Source organism: Thalassophryne amazonica, chromosome 23, assembly GCF_902500255.1.
Source record: "Thalassophryne amazonica chromosome 23, fThaAma1.1, whole genome shotgun sequence".
Lineage (NCBI taxonomy): Eukaryota > Metazoa > Chordata > Actinopteri > Batrachoidiformes > Batrachoididae > Thalassophryne > Thalassophryne amazonica.
The window spans coordinates 8,667,119-8,693,853 of record NC_047125.1 but is presented as its reverse complement, the minus strand read 5'-3'; the positions used below and the strand labels follow the sequence as shown (position 1 = coordinate 8,693,853).

Genomic DNA, 26,735 nt, shown 5'->3' with positions numbered 1-26,735 from the left:
GTTGCAGGAGATTTCTTGGGTAGCGGTATGATGGTGGTGGCTTTGAAGCATTCTGGTATGATGGCTTGTCTCAGAGAGATGTTGAAGATATCTGTGAGTGAGTCAGCACAGTCTTTAAGCACACACCCAGATATATTGTCAGGGCTGGCAGCCCTGACATATATTGCTCTCAATGGCACATCAGTCGGGAGGACCCTTGAAAAGGTGAACCCCAGGAAGGCTGCTGGCCCTGACAATATATTTGGGCGTGTGCTTAAATACTGTGTGACTCAATCACAGGGGGCAATAATTAAAAAAATATCATTGCCATCATGTCAATCCCTTGGTGGCAATGGAGATGGTTTCTTGATCGAACCCCGGACGGGATTGTGGATGCGGAAATGGCTGAACAGGCCCAGTCTTGATGCCCACTCTTTCTGATAGATGCTGCACATGTTTGCTGTGGGAAATGTCTGCCAGTTAGGATCTTAGTCTCTGTCCTTCCTCTTGCTCCTCTTCTCCTCTGTGTTGTTCATCCCATGTGGATCATTGCTTGCTAGGTGACTTGGTCACTTGCTTGTTCCTCCCAGGTCTTCCAGTTGGTGGAACGCTCTTTGAGATTGTGCTTCAGGAGATCCTTGTAGCATTTCTTCTGCCCTCCTCTGGACCATTTGTTGTTCATTCAGCAGGGAGTAGGAGATCTGCTTGGGAAGTCAACTGTCAGTCATTTTAACAAATGTGACCCACCCAGCAAAGCTGGTTTCTTGGACACCTCGATGCTTTGGAGCTTGGCTTCAGCCAGGACAATGATGTTGGTACAGTCTTCCCACTTAATGCGGTGGAATCACTCAAGGGTCTTCAGGTTGTGGCAGTGGTGATCCAGGTCTCAGACCCCTAGAACAGGGTTGCCATGACAGCTGCTTATAGAAGAGGATTTGTGTCTCGTGGTCTTATAACTGGCTTGCAAAACTTTGCCCTTCACTCTTGCAGATATCGTCTGTCACAATTCACTTCTGCCACCAACTTACTCCTGTTAATAATTCTCCACCCACTCCACAACTGCCTGCACTGTCTTCTTCACCTCTCTACCACACTCTCCATTACTTTGAATATTTGACCCCAGGTATTTAACCTCATCTACCATCACCACCTCAACTCCTTGTAACCGCACCAGGCTGGAAAGGAACATCCTTTCCAGCTTGGTGCAGTCCAGCAGCTTAAGGTGATAATGGATGCAAATGGCAATGTGTTGACAAGCAAGTAGAGTGTGTTGAGAAGGTGGAGGGAGTACTGCGAGTAGCTGATGAATGAAGAATATGAGAGCAAGCGATGGCTGAATGATGTGGAGACAGTAAATCAGGAAATACAAGGGATTAATAAGGATAAAGTGAGGCCATCTATGAAGAGTGGAAAGGCAACTGGTCCAAATGACATTACAGTGGAAGCAGTGGAGGAGAGATGGCAGTGGAGTTTATCCATATTGTTGAATTAAATCTTGGAAAGTGAGGGGACGTCTGAAGAGTGGAGAAGATGTGTGCTGGTTCCTATTCACATATTCATTCATCTTCTACCGCTTAGTCCAATTAAGGGTTTGCGGGGGGCTGGAGCCTATCCCAGCAGTCATAGAGCGCGAGGCGGGGTACACCCAGGACAGGACGCCAGTCTGTCGCAGGGCCACAAACAGACAAACAAACACAGACACACCCACACACACACCTACGGACAATTTTAAAGAGTCCAATCCACGTAACCCGCACGTCTTTGGATGTGGGAGGAAACCGGAGCAGCCGGAGGAAGCCCACGCAAACATGGGGAGAACATGCAAACTCCACACAGAAAGGCCACAGGAATTGAACCCACAGCTGTCCACCACTAAGCCATCGTGCTGCCCCTATTCACATATTATATTCACATGTTTACAAAATAAAATGACAGTGAAGCGGGTAAGCAGTAAGGGGTAAAACAATGCATTGTGAATCATGCTTCTTGAAAAAATTAGTATCATGACACCATGAATTATCATTACTCTAATGAAGAAATATCAGTGTTTACAGAAGAATCATAAATGGTTTATAAAATATACAAATTGGAAATGGTTAATATCAAGGATTACAATTTCTTCTTTGGAATGATTTGAGTCTTTAAAGTTAAAACATTCACCACAGATTACTTTCCACATAAATAATGGCAAAAAGTGATTATGTTTTGTAATACGTATTGAATTATGATATGTGTATCAAGACATGTAACAAATTGTCAGTGGTGGGCACAGCTAACCAAAAAGTTAGCTTCGATAACCACTAATCCGCTAACTGAAAAGTTAACTTTTATAATGTTAAATCAATAAACTCCACAAAAAATTAGTGACATCAAAGGCGACCACAAAACCCAAATGAACAACAAACCAGAGCTTCTGTCTTTATGCACACTGCCCACTGCTGCCTAAAAATAAAAAGTGTAATTTACTTTCCACATACTACAACGCAGACAGTGGGCAGGAGACATGAAATTCAAAGCACTTTTCACTCATGGTTTCAATTATAAACAAGTAATTCTGGACAGTTTATTGACATTAACGGTAACTGTCATTTTTACAAAGTGAAAACATCGCACATATCATTTAAAGTAATGCACTAATTCTAAAGGTTTGAGCTTTAACAGACACGTGTGCCAAAAGGCATTATGGGAAAAATGAGTCTCCTTCAATGCTTGGTTGGTTTATTTATTTATAAAAACCGACACACACAATACAGTAATGTGTGTTGGTTTTTGTATGTGTATTTGTAAATATGCCTTTTTTCCTTTTGTAATAAAAAAAGGCATTTGCAAAACTGAAAATTCTGTTAGTTGAAGTGTACTTCACGATCAACGTTGGTTGCTGTTCACACACCCATCCAGTAGATGGCAGTGTTCTGTGCATTTTGATGCTTCCGTCAAAATGCATAGTGATGGAAAGAGACTCATTTGAATTTCCCAGCTTTTGTTGTTTTTACACATTGTCTCTAAAAAAAAAATTCTTTAATTTTTACACACAACAACACAGAAACAATGGCAGAGGTCACGAAACACACAGCACTCCACACTTATGGTGCCATCAGCACGACACAACCAAACTATTTGAGTAAGTTTGCATATTCAGATGGAGGTGTTAGCAGGGAGGAGTTTGGTGCGTGTGCACGTGTGCTAAATTACATGCTCAGTGGAATGTACAAATGAACGTGCGTGGATGACTATGCACATGTGATACATCTGGATTTTTTGTGCTTACGCCAGTTTTTGGGTTTTGGCGTACGCCGTGTTTTAATAGAAACTCTATGTATGTTTTGTACATGAGGCCCAGGATTATGAAAGACTGAGACAGTAGAAACTGAGGGAGAAAGACTGTTGTGTGAAATTTGTAGAGGAGGTGACATGGGAACTGGATGGAAGTGAAATGATTCTGGACAACTGCTGCAGATGTGCTGAGGGAGAGAGCTAGGAAGATACTGAGTGTGACATCTGGACAGAGGAAGGAAGAAAAGTAGACTTGGTGGTGGAAAGAATTACTTAACCATCACAAACCTCGTAAGCAGTCACTTCTTCCTTCTCTCTATCTCTTGTGATATGTGTGGCTAGAAATTTGCTTGTCAGTTGCTTTCATTTCCAAATCCTAGTGGTGGCTTTCTGCTGTGCTTTTCTGCAGTGACAAAAAGTGGGAAACTCATTTTTAAGTCTTACAGACAACATCTATAAGACCACATGGGCAAGGGATTACTTTGGGAAGCCTTTGTCAAGCAAGACAGTATGAGCTTACATTCACAAATGACAGGTATAACTTTACTGTGCAAAGCAGATGCCTTATGTTATCCTTGTCTTGAAGCGATGTTAAATTCTCTGGACTCAAAGGGATCTGGATTGGACCATCGCATATTGAACATCTCTACAGGTGAGGATCACTAACTTGTGCGTGCGTAAGTCCTGATTCGGCTTCACTCGTGGTCGATTTGTGGAGTCCAAACATTTACACAACCGTATAAAAGTCCATTTTGATTTGACCATTTTGGGAGGGGCGCGTGCATGCCTCGGGCACACCACCATGTATAAATCTGAACCTGCGGGAACTATAGTGGAAGGTCACATCCAAAAATTTCAAATCATCCAGAATTGTCCGCACTGATGAAGCCCTCATCACTGACATGCAGCAGTAGGAGGAGGAAGAAAAAGATCCCGTACCCACTCCAGATGAAGAAATCATCACCTCCAGGAAGGAATCACACTTCCAATAGTTGAAACTATTATGATATGGCAAGGTAAGCCCATTTACATTTATTGTTCAACCTTATTAACCTTATTTCCAATTTCTCGATTTTGTGGACCCAGACTTGCGTGAGTTAATAATAACCTGTATTATGGTCATATGAATCCCAGATCTTTTTTTTGTAAGAAAATGATGCCTTGTGCAGATTAAAATCCATCCAGACATATCAGAATAAGCCAAAAGCCAAGGTGTCATATACAGTGATGCTGGTAACATATTACTTTGTAACACGTTACTCCAGTTTGAGTGCTTTTTTTCAGTAACACATAATCTAGTGCGTTAATTGTTCCAGATCAGTGAAAAGATTAAAATTACTTCTCCAAGACACTGTGCATTACTATTATTTTTGTATTGCAACTCGATCGCAGCATTAAAACAGCAGGCAGGGGGAGGTGCTTGGCATACATTGCCCACTTCCAGCAAGTTTCTGTGTAGGCTCTCAGTTGTCCAGGTGGTTTCCATAGTAGAGAAGGTTGAATCTTCGACTGGACTGGGTTGCTTGACGCGACAACGTTTCGCTTCAAATCGCAGAAGCTTCCTCAGCAAAAATTCTTGCTCTGGTGGACTGACTTCTGTCTTGACTCTTGTAGAGAAGAATTTCTTCTGTGTTAGAAAAAGTGCTATGTTCAGCACTGTTGCCATTTCTGTGGTAGTCACATGATGTCCCGGATCAACACAGCATTCAGTTTAGAAATGATCTGGTCGATCCAGCCTGTTGAATGGCCGCTCGGCGCGCCGCGCGCCCTCCGCCGCTGTCGGCGGTCTTTAAAAAGGTTTTAACACTCCTTAATCCATGTGACGCCGACAGAATCTTCACCGATATCCAACTGAATCTATCGAATGGTTTCCAACTGCCTGTCTCTAACAGTTTCTGAAAAAAATTTCATGGAGCAAAGTAGCAGTCTCTCAGCAAGTTCTCAGACAAAAGAAATCCGACAGGAAGGGTGGACCATTGCTCACTCAAAGCCTGCCCACGGGCAAATGACGCAACCGACAGGCGTGGAAAAACTCATGCATGCGCACGAATGTTCAAGCTTGGCTGATGTAATCACACGTGATTCAAATTCATATCGTTTTTGAAAAAAATAAAAAGGTACGATACTTTTTGGACAGACCTCGTGTAAATGTTGCGCAACATAATTCTCTAACAATAATATTGAAAGATCTCTGAGGGCCCTTCCCACCCCTGCAGAGTTGTACAATGGTTTAGTCCAGATGCACAGGCGGCACAATGACACACACACACATACACACACACACATCCCAAACGGGATCCTACAGAAAGAGGAGGTGTTTAGTAGAGCTGAAACAACTAATCAATTATTACAACAGTTGTCAACTAATTTAGTCATCGATAGTTGTTAAATAACTTTGTTTTACCGCAAATGTTTAATTTCTTCAATATAAATCAACCGTTCTGCAGCCGGCTTTGCTTTGAACCTTGAACCAATCGAGCAGTGATTCGCAGATCAAAGCAGTGCTTCGATCTGCTGCTTTGTTGATTCATTGTTTTATTTCGCTTTATCTTAATCTTTCCCCACTAAAACCCCAAAGAGCATATGTCTGTGAGTAATATTTACCTTTTTATGTTAATCTGACCTGGTCTTCTGAAACAGTTGATAGATGTATTTATAACTTAAAAGCGGGACCGATGCTAACGTGTTAGCATGTCTATGGCATTTTCAATGTTAAAGTTAGCATTAAGCTGTTGCAGCTGTCAGCACATTTGTGTGCATTTGTTTTCTGTATAATAATTCATGGCTCAGTGTTTGTTGTCGTAAAAGGGTCAAATGTATTACAAATTGTAATTTTTTTATTTATTTTTCATTTATATATAGTAATAATAGCAACAACAATAATAGTAATAATAACCAGTAATACAATTTTAGAGAAAGAAACAAAAGAACCTGATTAAACACAACAGAAAAGATAAATCCAACTAACAATGAACATATAAATAACTGTTTCCTATTTAATGAAAATTTGTTTCGGTCAAGCTACATATCTTATTAAAGATCACCATATTAGTTATTGGTCCTGAGGCCCAGAGAAAGAAACTTTTACCAAAACTTCAGTCACTTTCTTTTAATTAATCTCCACAAGTGAGAAACTTGGGCGTAATTTTAGACTCTGAGCTGACCTTTATTCCACATGTCAAACATATCACTAAGATAGGTTTTTACCATCTTAACATCGCCAGAGTCTGCCCAATTTGAGCCAACATGGAGACGCTGATGCATGCTTTTCTCACTAGTCATATTGACTGTTGTAATGCCCTGCTTTCTGGTCTTCCTAAAAAGAATATATCCGGCCTCCAACGTTTGCAAAATTCTGCAGCTCATGTCCTGACGAGGACTACAAAGCGGGAGCATATTACACCGGTTTGAAAATTGCTGCATTTGCTCCCCATGTGTTTCAAGATCGATTTTAAGGTGCTTTTAATTGTTTTTAAATGTCTTAATGGTCTTGGCCCTTCTTATCTTTCAGAATTGCTTTCACCATATGAACCCTCACGCTGTCTGCGCTCCTCCAGCAGTAGACTGTTAGTCATTCCCAAAGTCAGAACCACACCCTCACAGTGATGTGTCCTTTCAGTTTTACGGTCCTCATCTCTAGAATAGTCTGCCAGAGGGGCTCAGGGCTGCAGAGAATGTTCAGGTTTTTAAGAATAGGCTCAAGACTCAACTTTTTAGTTTAGCTTTTAATTAATGTTTATTTATCATTATTATCTTGTTTAAATTGTTACTGCCTTTTATTCTTTTATTCTTCTAATGTGCGTGTGTGTAGAGAGCGGTGGTCACGGGAGGGTTCTTGTGGGTTGAGGTTTTTACATGGGTAGTTTAAAGGTACTGTTTTTACTTTGTGAAGCACTTTGAGTTGCATTTAATTGTATGAAAAGTGCTCTATAAATAAAGTTTGATTTGATTTGATTACACTTTAGTTAGGCTTTTAAAATAATTTTGTGGACTCTTGTAATATGTTAGCGGTTGAGATGGTTGTTGTAGGCATCTAAAAATGCTCATAATCAGGTGAAACCTGATGGAAATCTCTTTGTGGTGTGTCGATGATGTATATGTGCAAAATAAACCAAAACACTACTTCAGGTATGTTTTTGACAAGAATATAAGATGATAACTTTATTGCAAGCTTAAACGTTGATGTTGCATGATAAAGGCCTTTTAATAATAACTCACTTAAAGCAATAATGGCAAACTCACATGTAAGTAAAAAAACAACAAAAACGATTAGGCGAAAAAATAATCGACCGATGAAATGATTACTAAAATAATCGTTAGTTGCAGCCCTAGTGTTTAGGCAGAAATTAAATATGTCTTTCCTAAAAAAAAAAAAAAAAAAAATCAAAGACCGGATTTCAAAAAAGAAGAGAAATAGGACAGGGAAAGGAAACTAAATGAGGGAAAGCAGCTGCTAAATGGGACCAAATTGTACCATTTTCTAGCAAATGGTACAATTTGGTCCCCAGACCCCCCAACTCAATATTGCTCCCCCAACTTTAAAAAGGGTTCTGACTCCCAGGTGTGACGATTTAGACCTGGTTTGACTACGCATTAGAAATTTGGTGTTTGCGTTAATAAAAAAAGAACATAACAGTGAGTGTGTGTGTGTGTGGTGGGGGGGTCTTCAATATGGCAAGTACATAGGGCCCAGAATTTGGTGCTAGATTACTAGTTAGATTACTAGTTACTTTATTAGTTACTTTCAGCTGAAAGTAACTACGGTAATAAAGTAACTAGTAATCTAACTTTGGCTCAAGGATGAACACTGCAAAAACAAAAAGCTGATAAGACAAATATTTTGGGAGAATTAGCAAATTTATCTAACCAATAAACAATGAATGTTGTGCTGAAATTCACCAAGGAGTACGGGGTTTTGAGGTTGTAAATGTTATTTATTGTGGTTTATGTTAGTTTAACAGTGTTGTTAGTGTTATTGATTTATTGTAGTTTTGTAGCTCAATGTTGCTCTTACCAATGTCTTCAGCCACTGTCTTTGTCAAATTCAAAGCACCTGCTTACAGGAGCTGTGCATGCGTGCAACTTCATCAGGGGCAAGAGCACAGCTGAATTGTGTATTTGGCTTATGTATTTGGGTAAAATTTTGAAACGGTGCCTAAATGGAGAGTGGGTCGCCTCGGCTGGCACCCAGCCAGCTGACTTAGAACTGGTGCGGACCAGGGGAATCTGACTGTTTAATTAAAACAAAGCATCGTTTAGCACTAATAGTTTTGGAGAAGCTACGAGTATTAGCTAACGTTGCTAATTACATTGTGGACTCACACCTTTCCAACAGGGGCCAGTAAATCAGCTTTATATTTAAAGCATGAGTGGAAATTTGTAAATGTGTTAAAAATACATGAATGACACCACTTATTTCCATTGTGGTCCATTTAAAAATCAAATGACAATAGAAGTAATAAATAAATAAAATAAATAAATAAATAAAATAAATAAATAAAAATGTGTATATTGATAACAACCTAAACAATTTTTATTTCGGTTATTGCTTATATTTATTGTTATTGTTGTTATTATTGTTAATAGTTAATATTTAACCTAAACAAATTGTTTTGGTTAAATATTAACAAGACATAATCAATGCTAAAAAATACATAATTCACAGGAAATAAAAGAGTTGAGTTCCTTTTCTAAAAATTGCTGAGATCTAGGGTTATAAAAACCATTCTGGACTCACACGCCATTCCAACTCATTGCTCAATTTATTATCACCCTTGAAAAATGTTCTATTTTATTGTCCTAGTATTATACCTGTTTTATAAAACACTACCCAATCTGGAGCCTGTGGATCCCCACGGGTAACAGACTATTTGTATATATTATGTGTATATTAATTTGTTAATAAATAAATGACAAAACTGACCACAAAAAAATGTTGTCCGCAATGAACTAAGTCACAGTAAGGTTAAAAAGGGCATCCGGTGTCCCATCACTGCCACATCCCATTGCGGATATCTACCAGATTAGCTGTGTTGAACCCGAGCGCTTGAGGGGATCTGAAAGTTAAAAAGTAAAAAAAAAAAAAAAAAAAGCATCTGATTTGTCTTCACCTTTTCAACTCCACTGCTGTATGAGTTTAAGACTGCATTTGAATTACTCCGCTGTCTCACCATGATCAAATTCAGGGTTAGCGCTGCAACATTTAATCAGCACCTATTCTGATACTCAACGAAAGCATTTTGGACTCTTTTTTTATTTCGTCCTCTTAAATTGTAATTTAAATTGTTTCTTTACTCCACTCTGGAAGTAATCTGAACATCTCTGGGCTGTGAAGAAATCAAGACGTTGATCAATATTTTCACCATTTTCTGACATTTAATGGCCCTAATGCCAATAATCTAATCAAGAAAATAATTGTTCAGTCAATCAATTATCAATCAATCAATCAATTTTTTTTTATATAGCGCCAAATCACAACAAACAGTTGCCCCAAGGTACCTTATATTGTAAGGCAAGGCCATACAATAATTATGTAAAACCCCAACGGTCAAAACGACCCCCTGTGAGCAAGCACTTGGCTACAGTGGGAAGGAAAAACTCCCTTTTAACAGGAAGAAACCTCCAGGCAGAACCAGGCTCAGGGAGGGGGCAGTCCTTCTGCTGGGACTGGTTGGGGCTGAGGGGAGAGAACCAGGAAAAAGACATGCTGTGGAGGGGAGCAGAGATCGATCACTATGATAAATGCAGAGTGGTGCATACAGAGCAAAAAGAGGAAAGAAACAGTGCATTGTGGGAACCCCCCAGCAGTCTACAGTCTATAGCAGCATAACCAAGGGATGGTTCAGGGTCACCTGATCCAGCCCTAACTATAAGCCTTTAGTAAAAAGGAAAGTTTTAAGCCTAATCTTAAAAGTAGGAGGGTGTCTGTCTCCCTGATCTGAATTGGAGCTGGTTCCACAGGAGAGGAGCCTGAAAGCTGAAGGCTCTGCCTCCCATTCTACTCTTACAAACCCTAGGAACTACAAGTAAGCTGCAGTCTGAGAGCGAAGCGCTCTATTGGGGTGATATGGTACTACGAGGTCCCTAAGATAAGATGGGACCTGATTATTCAAAACCTTGTAAGAAGAAGAATTTTAAATTCTATTCTAGAATTAACAGGAAGCCAATGAAGAGAGGCCAATATGGGTGAGATATGCTCTCTCCTTCTAGTCCCCGCTAGTACTCTAGCTGCAGCATTTTGAATTAACTGAAGGCTTTTTAGGGAACGTTTAGGACAACCTGATAATAATGAATTACAATAGTCCAGCCTAGAGGAAATAAATGCATGAATTAGTTTTTCAGCATCACTCTGAGACAAGACCTTTCTAATTTTAGAGATATTGCGTAAATGCAAAAAAAGCAGTCCTACATATTTGTTTAATATGCGCTTTGAATGACATATCCTGATCACAAATGACTCCAAGATTTCTCACAGTGTTACTAGAGGTCAGGGTAATGCCATCCAGAGTAAGGATCTGATTAGACACCATGTTTCTAAGATTTGTGGGGCCAAGTACAATAACTTCAGTTTTATCTGAGTTTAAAAGCAGGAAATTAGAGGTCATCCATGTCTTTATGTCTGTAAGACAATCCTGCAGTTTAGCTAATTGGTGTGTGTCCTCTGGCTTCATGGATAGATAAAGCTGGGTATCATCTGCGTAACAATGAAAATTTAAACAATACTGTCTAATAATACTGCCTAAGGGAAGCATGTATAAAGTGAATAAAATTGGTCCTAGCACAGAACCTTGTGGAACTCCATAATTAACTTTAGTCTGTGAAGAAGATTCCCCATTTACATGAACAAATTGTAATCTATTAGACAAATATGATTCAAACCACCGCAGCGCAGTGCCTTTAATACCTATGGCATGCTCTAATCTCTGTAATAAAATTTTATGGTCAACAGTATCAAAAGCAGCACTGAGGTCTAACAGAACAAGCACAGAGATGAGTCCACTGTCCGAGGCCATAAGAAGATCATTTGTAACCTTCACTAATTGCTGTTTCTGTACTATGATGAATTCTAAAACCTGACTGAAACTCTTCAAATAGACCATTCCTCTGCAGATGATCAGTTAGCTGTTTTACAACTACCCTTTCAAGAATTTTTGAGAGAAAAGGAGGTTGGAGATTGGCCTATAATTAGCTAAGATAGCTGGGTCAAGTGATGGCTTTTTAAGTAATGGTTTAATTACTGCCTCCTTAAAAGCCTGTGGTACATAGCCAACTAACAAAGATAGATTGATCATATTTAAGATCGAAGCATTAAATAATGGTAGGGCTTCCTTGAGCAGCCTGGTAGGAATGGGGTCTAATAAACATGTTGATGGTTTGGATGAAGTAACTAATGAAGATAACTCAGAACAATCGGAGAGAAAGAGTCTAACCAAATACCGGCATCACTGAAAGCAGCCAAAGATAACGATACGTCTTTGGGATGGTTATGAGTAATTTTTTCTCTAATAGTTAAAATTTTGTTAGCAAAGAAAGTCATGAAGTCATTACTAGTTAAAGTTAATTGAATACTCAGCTCAATAGAGCTCTGACTCTTTGTCAGCCTGGCTACAGTGCTGAAAAGAAACCTGGGGTTGTTCTTATTTTCTTCAATTAGTGATGAGTAGAAAGCTGTCCTAGCTTTACGGAGGGCTTTTTTATAGAGCAACAGACTCTTTTTCCAGGCTAAGTGAAGATCTTCTAAATTAGTGAGACGCCATTTCCTCTCCAATTTACAGGTTATCCGCTTTAAGCTACGAGTTTGTGAGTTATACCACGGAGTCAGGAACTTCTGATTTAAAGCTCTTTTTCAGAGGAGCTACAGCATCCAAAGTTGTCTTCAATGAGGATGTAAAACTATTGACGAGATACTCTATCTCACTTACAGAGTTTAGGTAGCTACTCTGCTCTATGTTGTTATATGGCATTAGAGAACATAAAGAAGGAATCATATCCTTAAACCTAGTTACAGCGCTTTCTGAAAGACTTCTAGTGTAATGAAACTTATTCCCCACTGCTGGGTAGTCCATCAGAGTAAATGTAAATGTTATTAAGAAATGATCAGACAGAAGGGAGTTTTCAGGGAATACTGTTAAGTCTTCTATTTCCATACCATAAGTCAGAACAAGGTCTAAGATATGATTAAAGTGGTGGGTGGACTCATTTACATTTTGAGCAAAGCCAATAGAGTCTAATAATAGATTAAATGCAGTGTTGAGGCTGTCATTCTCAGCATTTGTGTGGATGTTAAAATCGCCCACTATAATTATCTTATCTGAGCTAAGCACTAAGTCAGACAAAAGGTCTGAAAATTCACAGAGAAACTCACAGTAACGACCAGGTGGACGATAGATAATAACTAAACTGTTTTTTGGGACTTCCAATTTGGATGGACAAGACTAAGAGTCAAGCTTTCAAATGAATTAAAGCTCTGTCTGGGTTTTTGATTAATTAATAAGCTGGAATGGAAGATTGCTGCTAATCCTCCGCTCTGGCCCGTGCTACGAGCATTCTGACAGTTAGTGTGACTCGGGGGTGTTGACTCATTTAAACTAACATATTCATCCTGCTGTAACCAGGTTTCTGTAAGGCAGAATAAATCAATATGTTGATCAATTATTATATCATTTACCAACAGGGACTTAGAAGAGAGAGACCTAATGTTTAATAGACCACATTTAACTGTTTAGTCTGTGGGCAGTTGAAGGTGCTATATTATTTTTTCTTTTGAATTTTTATGCTAAATAGATTTTTGCTGGTTATTGGTGGTCTGGGAGCAGACCACCGTCTCTACGGGGATGGGCTAATGAGGGGATGGCAGGGGGAGAGAAGCTGCAGAGAGGTGTGTAAGACTACAACTTGCTTCCTGGTCCCAACCCTGGTAGTCACGGTTTGGAGGATTTAAGAAAATTGGCCAGATTTCTAGAATGAGAGCTGCTCCATCCAAAGTGGATGGATGCCGTCTCTCCTAACAAGACCAGGTTTTCCCCAGAAGCTTTGCCAATATCTATGAAGCCACCTCTTTTTTGGACACCCTCAGACAGCCAGCAATCAAGGAGAACATGCGGCTAAACATGTCACTCCCGGTCCGATTGGGGAGGGGCCCAGAGAAAACTACAGAGTCCGACATTGTTTTTGCAAAGTTACACACCGACTTCAATGTTAATTTAGTTGCCCTTCCGATGGGCGTAACCGGGTGTCATTACTGCCGACGTGAATTACAGTCTTACCAAATTTACGCTTAGCCTTAGCCAGCAGTTTCAAATTTCCTTCAATGTCGCCTGCTCTGGCCCCCGGAAGACAATTGACTATGGTTGCTGGTGTCGCTAACTTCACATTTCTCAAAACAGAGTCGCCAATAACCAGAGTTTGATTCTCGGTGGGTGTGTCGCTGAGTGGGGAAAAACGGTTAGAGGTGTGAACGGGTTGGCGGTGTACACGGGGCTTCTGTATAGAACTACGCTTCCTCCTCACAGTCACCCAGTCGGCCTGCTTTCCCGGCTGCTGGGGATCTGCCAGGGGGGAACTAACGGCGGCTAAGGCTTGGTCCGCACCGACTACAGGGGCCTGGCTAGCTGTAGAATTTTCCACGGTGCGGAGCCGAGTCTCCAATTCGCCCAGCCTGGCCTCCAAAGCTACGAATAAGCGACACTTATTACAAGTACCGTTACTGCTAAAGGAGGCGAGGAATAACTAACATTTCACACCCAGAGCAGAAAGTGCGGGAGAGACAGGAGAAGCCGCCATGCTAAATCGGCTAAGAGCTAGTAGCTGCGCTAAGCTAGCGGATTCCTAAAAACACGCAAAGTGAATAATGTGTAAATAATTTAGAGGTGATTCAGCAGAAGGAGTGCTTTAGTTAAGGCACGTGAAGATTACACTGTGAAACAAATCGTAATCTAGATAACTAGATCAATCTAACTGCGCAGATTAAACAGCTAACAGATACAGCAAAACACCGCTGTGCTCCGGAACAGGAAGTGATACAATACTGCAGTGAGAGCCAACCACCATTAGAGGCAATAGTTATGAAAATAACTATTAATTGAAACCCAATTCATACTAAAGCTTTGTACGCATTCACAATAAAAGTCAGTCAGCTGATCTGTACTGAGTATTTTACTGCACATTTAACCAACATTACCGATAGGGTTGGGCAATAATTTTTTTATACCGGTAATAATAATTCTACCAGGAAGTAATTTCGTCTCACCGGTAAGAACATAAAACTTAAAAAAAAGAGGCAGGGTTGAGGTGCTTTGTGCAACCGCCACACGTAGCAGAGCGGCGTTGCAGGGCAGAAAAGACAACAAAAGAGACAAAACAAGCATGGCTGAAGGCGGAGGAAATGCGGAGACAGCAGACGAGATTGTTGCTAAACGGGGAGCTACCTCTGCCATTTGGAACTATTTTGGTTTCTACAAAGCAGATGTGGAGCAAGAGACAGTAATATGTAAAGTTTGTATAGCTACGGTGAACGCAACAAATTTGTTTTTCCATCTCAAACACAATCACAAAGTTGAGTACAAAGAGTGCATCAAGAAGCAAGAGACAGAACCAGCTAAGGCAAAACTTTCTTAGTCGAAAATACAAAATGTATTTGCTCACAGCATTCCTTACGACAAGAAAAGTAAACGATGGCAAGAACTGACTGATGCCGTGACCTATTATTTGGCCAAAGACATGATGCCTATTTACTCTGTTGAAAAGGAAGGATTTATTCGCCTCCTCCGCAAATTTGCACCCAGATACATAATGCCTTCACAAAAATATTTCTCAAAAACCGCCATTCCTACATTATATCAAGAATGTTGTGAAAAACTAAAAGCAACGATTACTACAGTTGAGTTTTTTGCCTCGACGACAGATTTGTGGAGTAGTCAAGTGACTGAACCATACATTAGCCTGATACATAATCACTGATCCGCCTGTCTCCAAACAAGTTTTTTCCTGGAGATCACACAGGTGAAAACACACCTCAAATGAGTTAAAGGAGTTTCTTAATGAATGGGAGCTGGACGAGAAGAAACAAGTGTGCGTAACCACGGACAGTGGATCTAATGTTGTGAAAGCTGCAGCCCTGAACGAGTGGACGAGACTGGCTTGCTTTAGACACTCTGTTACGTGAATGGACGACGAACCCAGAAGCAGAGAGGAATATGTCAAACACGGATTTATTACATCAGGGAATGTCCAGAGTGTTCAGAGTATGTAATGCTGCCTATCCGAGTGGAGACCAGCCCGCACGGCAGTGGAAACAGGAGAACCGCAACCCAGAGAACGTCAGTCCTGGTGAATGGATCCGGAGCCAGGTGGACGCCTGCAAGCTGTCGACGCCGTCTGGAGGAGACACACAGGTGAGTGAGATCTGAGCTTAATTGGTTCTTCCAAAATATAACAACAGTCAAATTGTATTAGTTTGTCTTAGCTGCATCCAGGAGCTGAAGGAAGTTGAAGCTGACAAAAAGCTGTGACAGAACACTGCTAGGAAAAAAATCTCTAAATCAGATGCAGATCAAAAAGGCAGCTGAAAGCTAATCAAAAGCTTAGAAGCTTAAGGCAATCCAGAATAATTCTGCGTAGGAATGCACAGGAAAAAAAGGCCAGTTACCATGTGAGCTTAGCTGAGTTTGTGGCGAGGATGGAGTGAAGAGACGGCGTTGATATACACAGGTGCTGATGGAATGTGGAACGGGTGTGTCGATCAGCTTGAGGCGCGCCACCTGTGCAGAAAGGAGAGAGAGTAGCCGCAGCAGCAAACAGAGCAGGCAGCCCACAACAGTACCCCCCCTCAATGGGAGCCCCCAGGCGACCTACCAGGATGATCAGGATGCTCCCGATAGAAGTTCTGGATGAGGGAGGGGTCCAAGATGAGCCCCCGCTTGACCCAGGAGCGTTCTTCAGGTCCGTAGCCCTCCCAGTCCACCAAATACTGGAAGCCCCACCCCCGATGACGAACGTCCGGGATCTTCTGGACGGTCCAGGCCGGGACACAGTGGGCTCACACGAACCGGCTTAAGTCTGGAGATGGAAGACCAGATGGATCTGCAGTGAGCGGGGAAGCCGGAGCCGGACGGCCACCGGATTAACCACCCGGTCGATGACGAAAGGTCCAATATAACGGGGAGCCATCTTCGGAGAGTCCACCTGGAGGGGAATGTCCCGAGAGGAAAGCCACACCTCCTGCCTGGGCCGATAGGCAGGGGCGGGGGTCCGATGTCGGTCAGCATGGTCCTGCGTCCGGGCATGGGTCTTCAGCAGGGCAGAGCAGGCGGTTTTCCACACCCGACGGCATCTTCTGAGGTGAAGCTGCACAGACGCAACAGAGACCTCGGCCTCCTGAGAAGGGAAGAGAGGCGGCTGATAACACAGGGAGGCCTCAAAGGGCGAGAGTCCTGTAGCTGAAGAGACTTGGGAGTTGTGTGCATACTCCACCCAAGGTAAGTGTAGGCTCCAGTCCGATGGGTGGGCGGCGGAGACACACTGTAGGGTGGTCTCCAGGTCTTGGTTAGTCCACTCTGCTTGCCCGTTGATTTGAGGATGAAACCCGGACAACAGGCTGACTGAGGCCCCAAGAGCAGTGCAAAAGCTCCGCCAGACTTGCGACGTGAACTGAGGTCCCCGGTCAGATACGATGTCCTGGGGTATGCCATGCAGCCGGACGACGTGGAGGACTAGAAGGTTGGCAGTCTCCTGGGCAGTTGGTAACTTTGGCAGGGGCACGAAGTGGGCTGCCTTGGAGAACCGATCCACGATTGTGAGGACCACATCTCCTACCGCCCAGGTAGTAAAAACCTCAAACCTGACGCACTCTCTCGCCAGTTTTCTCCTTCCAAATATCCGTCAGAGACTTCAGAGACCATCCTGCCTCGATCCATGGTTGTGGGGGCACTGATCTGGGATGTTGAGCGAGCCGTCCAGGAAGCCCTCATCCATCATCCGGATCCCTGGGGGGGGGGGGCATCCGGTCGGCTTTTTGTTCCACCTGAGGTTCAATCCCAGGTCATCCAATTCTGCCACTCGTCCAAAATGTCATGCCATCCCGGGGTCACCCATACACTTGATCTTCTTCGTCGTCGTTTCTGGTGGCCCACGGTAAGCTTAAGACGCTTAGAAGCTTAAGGCAATCCAGAATAATTCTGCACAGGAAAAAAAGGCCAGTTACCATGTGAGGTTAGCTGAGTTTCTGGCGAGGATGGAGTGATGAGACGGGGTTGATACGGTGCTGATGGAATGTGGAACAGGTGTGTCGCTCAGCTTGAGGCGCGCCACGTGCAGAAAGGAGAGAGAGCAGCCGCAGCAGCAAACAGAGCAGGCAGCCCACAACACACTCGCTGCACAGTGCCATCGGTTAGCGTGCTTTTTTCCCCTCAACTGCACCTTTTACTGCTTTTAGCTTTATGTCATTTGTTTTTCTCCAAACAATTACAAAACAAATTAATTACATTTTTTTACATTGAAAATTAAGTAAAATATAATAAAAATGTATATACATTACTCACAAAAGTTGGGGATATTATGCTTTCATTCTAAATTCCTTTTTTGAACTTTGAATGCACATTGTCGATCTGTAAAGATTTTAGTGCATTTTAAAATTTATCTGAAATTTAGAATGAAAGCAGAATATCCCTAGCTTTTTGTGAGTAGTGTGTGTGTGTGTATATATGTATGTATATATACATATATATATATATATATATATATAAAATTTTTTTTCACAGTTTCATGTTGTAATGCTGTAAATGCACAGAGTAAAAATATGACTAACACCTGAAAAAAAGTTCTTTGTAATAGTGAGAGTTTGGATAAAAACATACAACAGTTTTTAATTCTAGATGATTAAAGTTGTTTCAATTAGTACAACTTAAAAACAACAAACACAAGCCTATTAATGGAGCACAGTCTTGGTTGACAATAGCTGCTACAGCAGCTTGTAGGCCTATAGGTTGAAAGAAATATTGAATGTATAAATATTTATTTCATTACTTTTTTTTTTTTTTTTGCAGAGGCAAGCATGAAGGATCCCAGGATTGACAAAGCTGTTGGAACTTGTAGAAAGATTGTAGATGCATTCTATAATCTACATTCATGAAAAAACAGCAGGCACTCAGAAAGGCGCAAGATGAACTTGGGCTTCCTCAGCACAAGTTAGTTACTGAATCTGTAGCGCGATGGGGGTCGAGACAGAAGACGATATAACGACTACTTGAGCAAGAGAAAGCTATTCCTAAAGTCTTTGCAGCTGAGAGGTTAAGCCGGCATTGCGTGCCTTCATGGCAGGATTTAGATGTTTTACACTCTGTGAGTAAGGCTCTTGGGCATCTTATGGACTTTACTGATGCCTTATCATCTGAGAAGTATGTGACTGTGTCCTGCCCGAAGCCTACTTTGCATCTCTTCAACAGTGAGCTACTGTTGAGGAAAGAGGAGGACACAGAACTCACACAGACAATCAAAAGTTCAATAACTACTTACCTGAACAAAAGGTACAGTGCACCAGAGATCCAAGACTAAATTAACATGGCAACAGTCCTCGACCCACGTTTTCGCCTTCAGTATTTGAGTCAAGAAGAAATCCTGACCTTCAAATCCAGAGCTGTCACAGAACTGGAATTGCTGCTACACCATCAAATCACATCAGCTCTACTACACCTAGAGCTGACCCTGACATTGAATGTTCAGAATATGTAGGGAATGCACAAAGAAGCAAAGGAACAGCCTGGGAAGCTTTTTCAAGAAAAAAAACTGAAAAGGACTGTCTTTCTAACAGAGACAAGTTGGCTGCAGAGCTAGACAGCTATTTGCAAGGCCAACTGCTGGTGGATGGTGAGACCAATCCTCTCACGTGGTGGAAAATGCATGAACTAAATTTTCCTTCAGTCAGTTGATTAGCCAAGAAATACCTGTGTATTCCAGCTACGAGTACACCATCAGAGAGAATGTTTAGCTCTGGTGGTAATGTGGTAACTTGCCAAAGAATGCTACTAAAACTGAGCACAGTTAATATGTTGGTTTTCTTAACCAAAAATCTTTAAACCAAGCCATAACTTTTTGAAACGCATGTTAAGTTCATGTTTAGAGGTTCAGCATGATTTACATATTGCTTGTGTTGCACTTTTCTAACAGTTGGAAACTGTTAAATTTATGTTTACGGAAAGTTTAGCATTTTACATGTTGCTCATTTTTTCTCTGCTTACTTTGCACTGGTCATGGTTTGCATAAATAAATGCACTTTACATTTAGATGCGAGTGTATTTATTTACATGGTTCAACTTTTTTATTTTTTTATTGCCAGGCTCTTTTGAATATAATTATCATTATTATTATCGTTATCGTGATAATGCAGGGGTGGTGGCCAAGTGGTGAATGCGCTTGGTTTCAGTGCAGAAGGTTCCGGGTTCAAATCCCACCCCTGCCTCATTTCTCCATGTAATGTGGAGTTGCGTCAGGAAGGGCATCTGGCGTAAAACCTTTGCCAATTCAACATGCAGATCCACCTCGGATTTGCTGTGGCGACCCCAAGTACAAACAAGGGAGCAGCCGAAGGGACTGCCCAACCCTAATTACCGACACCTGGTGGTCAGAAATACAGCATCCTCCTTTGAAATGAATACTGCTCTAGTTGTGCTAAGTGGAATTGATCAGTGTAAAAAAAAAAATAAAGTTGACTGTTATTTAAAAAAAAATCTATATAAAATCATTTTTAAAAAGCATGAGGAAAAAAAAAGCATGTAGGAAGTTGTTTTTATGTGGGGTGGTGGTTCTTGCAAATTGTGCCCTTTTCAGGTGTATTGTGGAGGCGAAATACAAGTATCAGATCAGGTCTCTGTATCGACAGATATTAAATGGTCAGGACACCTTTATTGTGATTTGCATTGATCAATTTCAATTTAATTAAATTTATTTCATTTATATAGTGCCAAATCACAACAAAGTTGCCTCAGGGTGCTTCACACAAGTAAGGTCTGCCAACCCCCGGAGCAAACTAGCAACCCAGTGTTGCCTGTGTGTTTGTGAAAAACTCCATCTGATGATTTGAGGAAGAAACTTCAAGAAGACCAGACTCAAAGGGGGTAAACCTCTGCTTGGTCATGCTACAGACACAATTAACAAAACGAATATCCAGGAAATTTTGTGAGTCCACACCAGTGCACAGGACAGGATTGTTGCAGAAAGAAGATACCACCCCCTTCTCTGGATGGAGCCTCACCTCAAACAGAGAGAAAAAACAGAATCAGGCATCGGAAAGACAACAAATACAGTATAATTTGTCAGCATTAAGCAACAAGAAAAATAGAAGAAATACTAAGGTGATCGCTGGCCACTTGCACTTCACTAAAAGACCCAGACTTTAAAGTTGAGTCTGCGGCATGCTCTCTTTACTAGTAAAATGAAATTAAAAGGGTAAAAAGCATAGCAACATACTATGCCAGTATGCTAGCCATACGAAAGGAAAAATGTGTGTAGATTCTGTAGCGACTTGAAAGTCTCTACAGAATCTGTTTTATAGTCAGATTCTGACTATAAATAGTAGTATTACTGTGGTGTAAGAACTGATGTGAGTGCAGAAACTATTCAGTTCCATACTAATTTGATTAAAATTTTCTTGTTTGTTCTTGTGTCTTGTTCCTTTTTGCTTCTTCTTACCAGGGAATCATTCAGGTGTGGTTCTGAGCATCAACTCTAGAGAACTACACAGTTACCTCACCAGCTGATAGCTACATGATCAAACGAGCCAGACTCAGCCGACTACCAAGCACAGGGACTCAACTCTGCCTTCCAACTCATGATCATTTCTTTTGCTTTTCCTCCTTTCTCCTTAGATGACGCCTCCACTTTATGGCCTGCTCCCCCTTCAGATTCAACTCCGGAGTTTTTTGTTTGTTTGTTTATTTTAATTGGAGGGGAGGGACTGGGTCTGAGTTAAGCTCCTTTAACACCGGGGCTGCTCCAAGTTGCTTCCTGTGGTGTCATGACGCAGGAATTTCTGCGTCAGGTGCACACAGCAGGGGGCAGAGAGGAGGTGAGAACGCAGCCTGCAGGTTCTCTTCACAGAGGAATCAGAGTGCACAGTTTGGCTGCAGGCAGACTGTGCACTGTGGCTTCTCTTCTACTTGTGCTGAGCTGCAGGGCTGCGTTCTGAGTTCTGTTGTAGTTTATCTTTCCTCCCTTGACCGCGAGATGCGCGCGCACACGAATGGAGATGTCTGGAGTTCTACTTGATGTTAACGTCCTGGACTTATGTCCTTTAACTGTGATGAGAGAGTCTGAGGAGAGAAAGGAACTAACTGCCTGCAGACATTTTTTTTTCTTTTCTTTCGTCCTTTGACTGCGTTTGTGCGCACTCACGTGCGAATGAACCGTCAAGCAAATGTGGAGATGTCTGGAGTTGTACTTGATGTTGACATGTCCTGTCTCAGGACTTATGTCCTTTTTTGTCTTTTTTTTAACTGTGACGTGAGTTTGAGCAGAGAACAAGGAACTAATGCCTGCAGCCAGACTTTTTTTTCTTTTAATTGTTCACATGTGCGTGCGTGAACGAACATCCATGAGTGGACTAGAGATGTCCGGACTTTTTCGTGGATATTTCTGGCAATCAGTCTGCATTTTTTTCTGTGGTCTTTTTTTTTTTTCAGCATGTAGTTTTTACTGCATTAAGTACATGGTATAAAAACAATCCTGCGTGATTTATACTGCGGGAACAATGGAACACAGCAGGAATCATAAATTGTCTTTGAGTCACGCCGGGTAACGCCTCTTTGCCCCAACTTGCGCTGGAACCACTTCCTTTCTGCGTCGAGCACAGGACACCAAAAAAATTAAACAGGTTTAATTTTTCGTCGCCCGACTTGCTTCCTCCTTTGGGCTCCTCGCACTGTTGTGGCGAAGAGCTGCATCGTCTCGGCACTGAGTTGCTTCCACGCGGCGTCATAATGACGCACGGCAACTGGGAGCAACCGGGAGCAGCCGGTGTGAAAGGTGCTTAAGGGATGTCTGTTTCAGTACTGGTGGCTATTTCGACTAGTGTCATAACATAAGAGCACTGACTCATCTCCATTTTGCAAATGTCTGTGTACTTTGTTCATTGTCTCTCACATACATTGTTGTAAACACTCAGAATTAGCAAGCATTGTTCACAAGACATATGCACAGCATGATAAGGCAAAGAAAACAGCAACACCATCTCAGTTACTCTGCAGAAACTACACATAGTGAGGTGAAGTACCCAATGGAGCAGAACAACAGCCATTTTAGTAAAGGTGTCTTGACACTTACACAAATTTGATTCCCACACTGGCACGCAAGGTTGTGTGCCAGTGATGAAATGATTATTTTATATAGCGTGGTGTCAAGCAAAGTGCATCATCCAGTGGGACAAAGCGGGTCGCATTGGCATGATGAATTGCACGGAAATGTGGGGATTCACATTTCTCTCCCACTTAGAAATCATGGAGGGGTCTGAAATTTTCATCTTCGATGCATGTCCACTGTGAGAGACATAATCTAAAAAAAAAAAAAAAAAATCTGGAAATCACAATGTATGATTTTTTTTATAATTTATTTGTATGTTACTGCTGCACTATTTGCAGTTCAAATACTGCTGCAGTATTTGAACACCTGTGAAAGTCAATGTTAATATTTGGTACAGTAGCCTTTGTTTGCAGTTACAGAGGTCAAACATTTCCTGTAGTTTCTCACCAGGTTTGCACACACTGCAGCAGGGATTTTGGTCCACTCCTCCACACAGATTTTCTCTAGATCTTTTAGGTTTGGAGTTTCAGCTCCCTCCAAAGATTTTCTATTGAGTTCAGGTCTGGAGACTGGCCAGACCACTCCAGGACCTTGAAATGCTTCTTACGGAGCCCCTCCTTAGATGCCCTGGCTGTGTGTTTAGGGTCATTGTCATGCTGGAAGACCCAGCCATGACCCATCTTCAGTGCTCTTACTGAGGGAATACATGACCCCATCCATCCTCCCTTCAATACGGTGCAGTCGTCCTGTCCCCCAGAGCACCCCCAGTATGATGTTTCCACCCCCATGCTTCACGGTTGGGATGGTTGTCTTTGGGTTGTTCTCATCCTCTAAACATGGTAAATAGAGTTAATTCCAAAAAGCTCTATTCTGGTCTCATCTGACCACATGACCTTCTCCCATGCCTTCTCTGGATCACTGAGATGGTCACTGGGGTACTTCAAACGGGCCTGGACATGTGCTGGCTTGAGCAGGGGGACCTTGCTGCCCTGCAGGATTTTAACCCATGACAGCGTCATGTGTTACTAATGTGACTGTGGTCCCAGCTCTCTTCAGGTCATTGACCAGGTCCTCCTGTGTAGTTCTGAGCTTTCTCAGAATCATCCTTACCCCATAAAGTGAGATCTTGCATGGAATCCCAGACCGAGGGATGACAGTCATCTTGTGTTTCTTCCACTTTCTAATAAATAACAGTTCTTGTCTTCTACCAAGCTGCTTGCCTGTTGTCCTGTAGTCCATCCCAGCCTTGTGCAGGTCTACAGTTTTGTCCCTGGTGTCCTTAGACAGCTCTTTGGTCTTGGCTGTGGTGGACAGTTTGGAGTGTGATTGATTGTGTGAACAAGGTGCCTTTTATACAGGTAACAAGTTCAAACAGGTGCAATTAATACAGGTAAAAAGTGCAGAATAAGAGGGCTTCTTAAAGAAAAATTAACAGGTCTGTGTGAGCCAGAATTCTTGCTGGTTGGTAGGTGTTCAAATACTTATTTGCAGCAGTATCATACAAATAAATTATTTAAAAAATCATACATCGTGATTTCCAGATTTTTTTTTTTTTTAGATTATGTCTCTCACAGTGGACATGCACCGAAGATGAAAATTTCAGACCCCTCCATGATTTCTAAGTGGGAGAACTTGCAAAACTGCAGGGTGTTCAAAACAAAAAAAACTTTCTTCAATAATGGGGTGTTGTGAGTAGAATTCTGAGGGGCAAAAAAAATGAATTTGCTAATTTTTGGAATAAGGCTGCAACATAAAATGTGGAAAAAGTGCATTGTGAATACTTTCCGGATGCACTGTCCGCTAAGATTCGCTAACGTTCACCCATTGTAATTCACAAACGCTTTTGCAAATATTTTATTTAATTGTCACTAATGACAGAGGCAAATACAGATTTTCACCAACAAAGTTGGCTAATCCAAAAATTTCAATGTTTGTCAGCATTTGCAGTTTCCGTGCAGTACTCGTCTTAGAATGTAAATGAATTCGTATAATAAAAGATCTTTCCTTGATCTTTGGAAAATTAGGCTGGCTCGTCAGTTAGGCTGGTTAGTCAGTCAGCAAACTGCCCATTAACACAGGCGGTTAGCTGACTGAAAATGAGGTGTTGCTGACCCAACGGGGTACCTCACTTTTTCAGCCTTGCATAGCTAGACGTTGCTTAACACTTTTGTCAAAACTAATTATATAATATTGTAGTTGTGGTCATTTTGATAGTGGTAGTTCAGTGAAGTACTTCACTGTTACTGCATTTCATCGGTCTTTCTCATAATTAATCAACACTTCCTCTTTTCAAAAGCAATAATCTTTCCACACAATGTGCAGATAACATACAATACATCCCCATGAAATCACTCATGAATGCAAATGTATGAACAAACAAGAAAGTAGTAATTCTGTCTTTGTCATCACAAGTACCTTTCAATCTTATTTTGCATGCGAGTTTGAATGTCTTCACCCATAAGCGTGCATATTCCATTCTTTGCATTTGCTTTAATTATTATGCAACTGACATCCCTATAGAAGTATGTTGTATGATGTAAGAAATTAGCACCCCTATGTTAGAGACCTTCATCCAGTCCCAATGGTGCCTAAAATTGCATATTTGAATCTGCTCAGTGTCATTATCTGTATGTCCCTTCCTCCACTTTTCATCACTCTACACTTTCTGTTTAAGAAGTCAAAAGTAGACGTTCTTCCAGAGACAAAGGTCATCTTCACAGGGGAAAGGCGTAGTTGAAATATTTTACTTTATCAGCCTATATTAGGCATAGCCCACAGTAGAATAATCTCTGTGTAAAGGTTTTGGTTTGTTATGTATAAATCTGTAAATATTAACAATCTCCACATTGCACAGAATGTGCGCGACAACACAGAGTTCTGTTTTGTGAAATCATCGCTGTAACACTGTCTTCATTATCATTGCCTGCTTCACAAATATTGTTTTTGCAGTGTTTTTAGTGTGATGATTTTTTTAACTCTTCACTTTTAGCATGGGTATATTTATTGTCTTATAGTCACATCCAGGCACTATGCTGTACAGTATATTGGATATTTTTGATACACTTTTTTTTTTTTTTTTTTTGTCACAACTGCAAACACTTGGTACTGTTATCTTTTGCAGATTTTTTTGTTTGTTTGTTTGCACTAATGATCTAAGTACTACTGTTAATTCAACAGCTGATGACTGCAACGGTGTGTTGTGAAAAGAACTTTAAAACTTTAAAGATCAGTTTTCTTTACTAGAAAGAGCATCAAACAGCAGAATATGGATACCCACAGACTATCTTTATACATATGATCTTTTGTACATATGGGCTTGTTTTCTGGTTTTACAATAACGTGTTGTGATTACATCAGTACTCACAGTAAGAAAGGATTAATTAATTGTGATTACAACGATGAAGAATTTTGCATCAACCATGTGGATTTAATCACACTGCTTTTTTCATGTTTTCCCTGTGGTTGACTGTGACTGTCTTTCGATGGTTTGTTTGATCTGTTGATTTTGATAGCAAAATCATATGTGTGTCCACATCAGGAAGCATAGTGCACCTAATCTGCATCCTGGAATAAATCACTTTGACAGAAGTATTTCTGGTCATTTCATCAGATGAAAAGGATGGAAAAGCTTGTCTGACTGTTGCAAACATTTAAAGTAGACCTGCTTTGAAATAAATGTAGTCAGATCTCAGAAAGAAATACAACCCCTGGCAAAAATTATGGAATCACCAGCCTTGGAGGATGTTCATTCAGTTGTTTAATTTTGTAGAAAAAAGTAGATCACAGACATGACACAAAACTAAAGTCATTTCAAATGGCAACTTTCTGGCTTTAAGAAACACTATAAGAAATCAGGAAAAAAAATTGTGGCAGTCAGTAACGGTTACTTTTTTAGACCAAGCAGAGGGAAAAACATGGAATCACTCAATTCTGAGGAAAAAATTATGGAATCACCCTGTAAATTTTCATCCCCAAAACTAACACCTGCATCAAATCAGATTTGCTCATTAGTCTGCATCTAAAAAGGAGTGATCACACCTTGGAGAGCTGTTGCACCAAGTGGACTGACATGAATCATGGCTCCAACATGAGAGATGTCAATTGAAACAAAGAAGAGGTTTATCAAACTCTTAAAAGAGGGTAAATCATCACGCAATGTTGCAAAAGATGCTGGTTGTTCACAGTCAGCTGTGTCT

General features: G+C 41.2%; 1 protein-coding gene across 1 annotated transcript in view; it reads left to right on the top strand.

Moving 5' to 3' along the window:
* The window catches only part of sorcs2 (sortilin-related VPS10 domain containing receptor 2), a gene marked incomplete at its 5' end in the record, with an annotated part of 485,537 nt that extends 464,266 nt beyond the window's left edge, over positions 1 to 21,271 (top strand). The window contains one exon of the mRNA XM_034165018.1: positions 20,938 to 21,271. Within this exon, the coding sequence (XP_034020909.1) occupies positions 20,938 to 21,002 (65 nt within the window). The remainder of the gene's footprint in view (positions 1 to 20,937) is intronic.
* Positions 21,272 to 26,735: the final 5,464 nt, after the last annotated feature.